The 8,244-nt window shown below is 42.3% G+C and overlaps 1 protein-coding gene across 1 annotated transcript; it reads left to right on the top strand.

Moving 5' to 3' along the window:
• The first annotated feature begins 2,570 nt into the window (after positions 1–2,570).
• On the top strand, positions 2,571–5,637 carry LOC137180186 (homeobox protein Nkx-2.5-like). The gene is made up of 2 exons (XM_067585472.1): positions 2,571–3,247; positions 4,624–5,637. The coding sequence occupies exons 1-2, from the start codon at positions 2,803–2,805 to the stop codon at positions 5,262–5,264; spliced, it is 1,086 nt and encodes a 361-aa protein (XP_067441573.1). The 5' UTR covers positions 2,571–2,802; the 3' UTR covers positions 5,265–5,637.
• The last annotated feature ends 2,607 nt before the right edge of the window (positions 5,638–8,244 follow it).

Genomic DNA, 8,244 nt, shown 5'->3' with positions numbered 1-8,244 from the left:
CCAAATAAAAGTTCTCATTCTCACTTCCCACGACACTCTGGACAGAGTCCAGATTATGCACTTTTTTTTTAATATGAAGAAAATAATGTAGCTGTGTTTGAAAGACTGAGAGAACATTTTTTACGATACTCTAAACGTCTATATTGTTTGAAACAGAATAAAAGAGCATGAAACTGTCATTACTCAAGTTCATTACGAGACTGAGGGAAGATAAATGACAGAAATGAATGATGGAGCTTCAGGATAAAAAACAATTTCAGCAATTGGGTTGAGAGTTTTAGTGGACCAACTTGGTCCAAATGCTCTTATAGAAGCTTTTACACACTGACAAGAATAAAAATCTGGGAGAAACATTAAAGTTATGTTTTTCTTTGTTGAGAAAACCGTCTCGAATAAAGACGCTGAGATGTATTTGGTGTCTGCAGTGACCTTTAAAACACCACAACACATTCAAACTCTTCTCTGTTACCATTTCTGAACATTTTTCAACTTCAGCACAGTATATCCTCTTTAAAAAAAAAAGTACATTTTCCTCTATAATAAAGCTTTAAAGCTTCTTAAGGAGGATATATTTCCTCAGTGATGGAAAAGTTTGGCGTATGAAAGAATATCAGACACTTCATTTGATGTCAGGGTGGTTTGTGTAACAGAGGAACCTCCATCAGATACATTATACACAATATCAACTGTAATGGGAGGTCAGAATGAAGCTTCACTTATTGATGTTTTTGTTCTGAAAACGTCTTTTTATCTAATATTTAGTTAATTTAGTATCAAATTACTCTACAGTTTATATAGATGCATAATTTAAAGCCAAGACCAATCACAATCTTTGACACCCAAGTCAGGCTCAACATCCTCATCAATAATATAATAATGTCATATCCCTGTAGAATTAAATTGGCTCATCAAATGTAGTCATTAACCAGACAGAGATTTTAAAATGTTTAAAAAGCAGGATAGAAACTATATAAATGTGAAATATCACTGTGAGTATTTCATGTTTTGATAAGCAGTATTTTCTTATGTTATTAACACCGGTGCATGTTGTTACCTCCTCCTTCTGCCTCTGAGCCCAGCAGCAAGGCACCGGTCCACCTGCCGTGTGTCCGGGTAGGAAAAAACCCGCAGGAGTAAGCAGAGGCAGCGGGCTGACAGGGGCCGAAGGGTCCCGCTGCAAAACGGAAAGGGGAGCTGATAGGAGTAGATTAGGCCGGGCTAAAAACGTCGGTCAGTTTTCCTGGAGGAATTTTAATTGCCCCGGGGGGCCCTGCTTATCGGCCCAGGGCGGTTATTAATACAACACCCGCGATAAAGAGGACGCAGAGACACCGACAGCGGGGAGAATACAGTACAGGAGGGTAAAATTAAACTTTGCATGTTGGAGTTTTGAGGAGACAAGAGAGTTAGACGCTTTATTGACTGTGTAGTCTACTGAATGAGTAATATATTCAAAACTGAAGTAGTCATACCAATGTGTCCAATAAACTGTTGCGTAAAAAGGGGAATTTCTAGATGTTTTCTGCAGTATTTGATCTCAACCATCTCCTTATATTTCAGTCTGAAGTATTTAAGGTCTTTAGAAGTTTATAGATTTCCGCTGGGATTTTTTTTTAAATCAACATTAGTTTTGGGAAGTTTGAACAAACCGACGTAAGATGTCTCGCTATCAAGGAGCAACAGGTGGAAGCGGCCTGCAGAGGGGTTTACTCAACAAATGAACGCTTTACTGGAAATATGAAAGCATCTTTTACATGCTGGACTCTGGTTTATCTAGTTGATGTGTTTGGTTTTGGGAGGGGAGGTGTTATAATTTGACAATATCCAACCTTCTGTTTAATGAATTCAGGCCAATTTGAGCGCAAAAAGTTACAACGTCTCTTAAACTTAAATCTCTGCATTGAAATCCAGGTCCTGGTTAGTTTTGATGGCAACATTCTTACTTCAATATCTTATTTTCACTGATAAACCATTACACACAAACCTCCGCCAGTATACCACAGTGGTTGCTGTGCGTCATGATGAGAGATTGTGGATAACATTAACCTGGTTAACATTTTATGAACCACTGAGGCGTTAAGTAAACTGCAGGGTTCCTTCTCACTTTATTGTCCCTTGACCTGACCGTTGACCTTGACGTGCCACCGGCTGCGCAGCACCGTGCGTCTCTCCAAGATTTACGCACGAACCAACACGAGGACCTCATCGTACCCAGAGACTGTGGAATGATGAAAACTACTAGAATTATCTCCCAAAAAGACCAGGAAGCAAAGTGAAAGCTATAGAAATACAACTATAATCAAGAACATTGTGCTTCTTGTTGCTAAATGTGTGCGTAAAAAATGTCATTGAGGCAAATGGCGAGAAGTTCAGGATAAATACAGTGGTGTTAGTACATTTCCCTGTCCACCATATTCACACACACACACACAAGTCCGAAAACAAAACCAGTACGTGAACACACGTGACGTACGCCCCACCTTCTCTCCCTCTCTCTGACTCTCGCTCTCCAAATGCTTCCCTTCCAGCCCACACGGACTTTCCATTTCACACACACCCCTCCCCCTGACATCAGAGGAGGCAGAGGCGCTCCTTCGCCCCGGTCCAAACTTACAAAGGCCGACATTATATCTGTCAGAGAGGAGACCTGCATGGACAAACCCGGGACGAATACCTATGTTTTCGTGCGATTTACTGCGATGAAGGATTCCAGCGGCTTAACGCATCTCCAATTACCAAAGAAGGGGCTATTAGGCTCAATTATTTGTTAGAGAAAGAGTGGGGAAAGGAGAAGGGGTGTGCATGTTACTCGGCGGGATTCATTTCCTTGATGCTGCAGAGCAGGAGCTGGATGACATGATGCTGCAGAGCCCGCTCACCTCCACGCCGTTTTCTGTCAAGGATATTCTCAAGCTGGAGCAGCAGCAGCAGCAGCAGCAGCAGCAGCAACAACAACAACAGTCCGGGTCTCTGGAGCACCAGCACCGGGCCCACACCCAGCAGCACTTGGCTGGATCTCCCCAGCAGCAGCAGCAGCAGCATTATCAAACCCCGCCGTCCTGCATGCTGGCCGGGGCCCGGGACAGCCCTTCCTACTCGGAGGGAGAAGACAACCTGGCTTACCTCAGTGCGCTGGCGGTGCGGGAGGAGGACCGCGGTGAGACGAGCCTGTCCCCGGATATGTACGTCCACCCCGGCCTACAGGGAGCCAAGCTGGAGGCCGCCGAGCTGGAGGAGCAAGAGAGCAGTGAGTTGAAGCACAAGCTGCTACTGTAAAGACCAAACAAAAGGCAACAAAGGACATAATAATTATTACCGTATTATCAATAGTAGCGTTTTAAAAAGGAAAAACAAAATGACTAAATGGAACAAGATAAATTACAAATACGAGCAGCTGTTTTGAATGTTAAATCTCTTATTTCCACTAGCTAGAGAATGATTTGCATGTTCGGCCACAAAAACAACAGATGTCTGTCACGGCGGGATTGTAGAAATGTTACTCGCACTAAATAGTTTAGTTTTATACACTAAAAAAATAAAAACGGAATAAGATATTTAAGCTTTAAACACAATGTGAGCCAACTGGAGAAAGAAAATATGTTTTGTATGCTTTAAAAATAATCCTGCAGCTAATTATCTCAAGATTAATTTAATTATAACTTGATTATTTGATCACTCAGTGACCTCAAAGATGAAATAACAAAACATAAGTTGTCCAAAAGAGGAGAAACTAAAATAAAATACTAGTTTAATAAAGTTACAACAGATATTTATAAAACTCTAATCTGTGCAGGACATGATTTGACCTCAGAGGCCCGTTCACGGCTCTCTTCCACCTCCAGACACCAGATATTATCCTAATAAAGAGCTATCAAATGGTGGAAGTCAGTATTACCGCGACCAGAGCCTGAGACGAATCCAGTAAAGTCTGGAAATGTCAAACACTTTCTAGTGGTTCAGCTGTGCGGAGTCTGTTATGATGTGTGGACCATAAACCGGCAATTAGTTTAAAGAGGCTTGTAAAAAAAAAAAAGAAATGACACCGCGAAGTAGAGCTAATAAACACAGTCACAGTCAAACACCGCGGCCTCACAGGGTCCATATGATTCTGCTTTAAATGTAAACAGTTTGAAGGAAAAATCTGTTTGCAGCTGATTGGAGCTACTTTACCTTAAAAACTGTCTGTATTTTACACAAAAGAGATATTTTTTCCACTTTACGTATCAGCCTCGTGTTGTTTTATATTTTTTACTCTGATTTTTATTATAATTTGATGTTTTTTTGTTGTGGAATTTATGTTGCTTTCTAAGTTGCACTCTAGTTAAAAGCTTTTTTCAGTTTTATAGTGAATTTCAGAGGTAAAAAAAGGAAAAGGTAGCATGTTTCAGTGTTGCAGTGACACATTTTTTGGAATGGAAAAGTTGAGTGTTTAGTGTAAAAGTCTTGTGGCTGCAGTTCAAAACTCTAAAAACTATGTGACCGACCTCGGATGGGTGTGGACTTTACGAAAATTGGCATTATGTGGATCTTTTTTTTTTTTTTTTGCACAGGATGACATAAAACATTTCATGATTTGAGTCAAGAGATATTGACGCCTCTTATCTGACTTTCTAACCTGCCCAGAGAGCTGCGGGCTGGTGTCCAGGGAGGAGGCAGTGGAGGGCGGGCAGGGTGACTCGGAGAGGCCGGCGCAGAAGCAGAGGAGCCGGCGGAGACCCAGAGTCCTCTTCTCCCAGGCGCAGGTCTTCGAGCTGGAGCGGCGTTTCAAGCAGCAGCGCTACCTGTCCGCCCCTGAGAGGGAGCACCTGGCGACCACCCTGAAACTCACCTCGAACCAAGTGAAGATCTGGTTCCAGAACCGGCGCTACAAGTGCAAACGCCAGCGGCAGGACAAGTCGCTGGAGGCCGCGGGGCAGCACCATCCTCCCCCGCCGAGGCGCGTCGCCGTGCCGGTGCTGGTCCGAGATGGGAAGCCGTGTCTGGGCGGCGCACAGAGCTACGCCACCGCTGCTCCGTACGGATCCAACCCGTACAGTTATAACGGATATCCGGCCTATACATACAACAGCCCCGCTTACAACACCAACTATAGCTGCACGTACACCAGCATCCCCTCCTTTCCACCGTCCAGCACCCCTAACGCCTTCATGAACATGAACTTGGGAAACGTCAGCGGCCTCAGCGGCTCGCCACAGACCCAAACACATCAAGGGACAGCGGTCACACCCTGCCAGGGCTCCCTGCAGGGGATCCGGGCCTGGTAGCCTCACCAGAACAGAACTAGTGTCTTTTTTTTTTTTTTTTTTTTTAATGGAGCTCTTTCATTTTGGTTAACCCGCAACCTGTTAGAAGTGTGTGTTAACTTGGTCAAAACGGCCCAGAAAACAGTATTTCTTATATAATGGATGTAAGTTTGGATTCACCTGTCAGTTGAGATGACACAGATTTCGGGCTACTCCAAGTCTAGTATATCCGATATTAGTGTGCGTAAAAAGCTGAACGTACACACACACACATGCATCTGAACAGTCACAGCTTGGGTGACATTATTGTGGTCCAATATTTGCCGGTGCTTTAGTTTGGCACCGTGAGACTGAAGCACAGAGGGGGAATTACGCATAGGTTTGCGCATTTCTCCCTTTTGAACTCAAAAAAGATGATTTTTTTTTTAATGTTTGTTTTTAACATGGTATATTTTAGGCTATGGAGAGAATGAATTGCTTTAATTGTTTTTGGTTTTTTTTTGGTTAAACAGAGAATTGTTTTAGTCTATTTCACATCTATTCAAATAAATCAGAGAAATGAGAAAAGGTGCGTTTGATTCTGTATCCGGGTAAAAAAAAAATCGTTTTCTTTCTGTAAAACTTTGAGTTTGCTGTTGAGAATTCATCACAGAAATGAAACATTTCTTCTCTAAATAATAACAGCACTAATAATAATAATAATAATAATAATCTACATATTCATCATGTCATGTGGGGTCACTGTGCCCAGAAGTGAATCAGATGCACGGTGGCAATTTTTGCTAATAAACATATAAAGAGGAGAGTTGCTGGAGGAGGCCAGGCCACAGGAACTCTTTGTCCCGGTGCCAGGCGACGTGAAAGGAGGAAGTTATTCTCCATTTGAGGTCCTTTAAAGAACGCGATTAAGCACCTAAAATACCCCCGAAGAGCGAGCTGCAGCCGGGCTAGAGACCGGCAATAATGGCTTATTGGATTGTCGGACAAAAGGTGTGTGGTAGGCAGAGCCGGGCACTCAGCAAAGACAAAAGCGCACAGGGGCCGTGAGATTGACGTCCTAATATTCCCATTTGAGGGACAGGCAGCGGGTTATTCTGCGCGGAGAAGGGGACATGGAGGAAAAATGTGGTCACTTTTGTTCCCCTTTAGGAGGCTTTTTGTGTTCGCGGAGAAAAGCTCTCCGAGATCCCCAGCCGCGAGGCTTCAGGGGCAGCCGGGGCTGGAGGTGATGGCAGCGGGGAGGCGTTTGTGTGAAAGAAGGGGGTATTATTGCTACAAGTTTCACCATTTATCCCGATGGAGAAAATGGAGAATTTTAAGGGGGAGCCCGGTGAGAAAGAGAGAGAGAGGGAGGGGGGGGGGGGCGAGGTTCGTGTCCTGTCGCCTATTATGTCAGTATAAGAGTGTTATTTCAGTCCAGACCGGAATTATTCTCACAGGTAACAGTCTAATCCTGAACTAAAAAACTACTGCAGTGATCCTGGAATAAATATTTAGGAGGAAACGTCACAAATATCTCAGAAAAACTGGAAGATAACAGTTGAGTTTACAGGATCTAAGTGTCAAAAGGTCGCAAAAACTCCTTTTTACGCACCGCTGTGGAAAGTAAAGTCCTGACAGAAATATAATATAATAGAAATATTTCTGCTCAGATTCAGAGTTCAGTGCTGCAGCTCTTGGTTATAAATCATCTCTCTGGAAATGACAGTGATTTATTAAATCTGCCCCGATGAGGTTTCGTTTTCAGCTCAAAAATTTGGTTTAGTGTTGAAGTTCAGTTCATCAGATCAGTTTCTTTTTTACATTTTGTTACGCAACACTGTTACATTTTATTTGGTTCCAGCTTCTCAAATGTGATAATTTGGGGATTTTTCTCGGTTTAAATTCATTTTAAGCTCAATAATTTTATTTTATTTTTTGGACAAAAAATGTCACCTTGGGTTCTAGTGTTTTCACTATTTCCTGACATCAATCCATTAATTGGAAAAAAAAATCGACAATAGGTCTACAGGTTTGTTTTTATTTTAAAAAATGACTGCATGTGATGTTTAGGAGGAAATAATTATTCTTTTCTTTGTTGTTTAAGGTCGTACAGCTTAATTGGAGCAGTTAATTAGCCATTACGCACAAACGAGAGCTAAAAAAAAATGCACCCAGGGATTAATTTCAGACTACACTCACATTTACAGGACAGAAACCTGCCAACTTATTTACTGCTATAATTCTTCAGAATATAAACATTATGGGAGTTGTGTGGAAATTAGGGAGGGGATGGCATCAATTGCTGTTTTTCCGTGCGCGTAATTGTTCCTCTAGCCTGAGAACAGTTGTTTCCCAAACCCATTCTTGTATAATTATACCCACACTCATGTCCTAATGTGAGACAGCGGCTAAAACTGAGAACAAACAGCAGCCATATTGACTATAAAATCTCCCACTGAAACACCAGACCTCGTTTATTCTGATCCAGGTCTGTTCGTAAAAGTGGAGCAGAGCTGGATAAAAGTTTAACAGTTAGTCAATATGATGAACAGCTCAGAAATTTAGAGATTCCCCAGATTTAATATTTTAAAATATAATTATCTTCAAAATAAACGTCTATGTCATGGTCTTTAACTCTATTAATAATTTAATACCGATTTTACGCACAAGTTGGCGTTTTGTTTTTCTCAATCGAATTAAAGTCTGCGTAATTAATCTTAAAGAAAACTTGATTTATTGAGATCCAATAGAACAAATATCCATGCGTAAATATCGCTGTTATCCGCAGTGATCGCTGCGTCTCTCCGGCTCCTCTCAGCGCCAGACGGCGAGTCTCTCTGCCTCAGATTGAGATCTGTCAGTCTGAGCTGTTAAACCAACTGATCTCCTGTTTGGGACAAAACAGTTAAAAGTAAGTCCATCGGTGCAGCCTAATGCCTCCTCCTTACTAATGAGGATTAATTGAGAAGTAAACAGAAAGCTGATAAGCTCTGCGCCCAGAGGTGCTGCCCGGCCGCAG

The sequence above is a fragment of the Thunnus thynnus genome, chromosome 3 (genome assembly GCF_963924715.1).
Source record: "Thunnus thynnus chromosome 3, fThuThy2.1, whole genome shotgun sequence".
NCBI lineage: Eukaryota > Metazoa > Chordata > Actinopteri > Scombriformes > Scombridae > Thunnus > Thunnus thynnus.
Note: the sequence above shows the minus strand (reverse complement) of the source record. Positions and strands in the feature narration are given on the sequence as shown.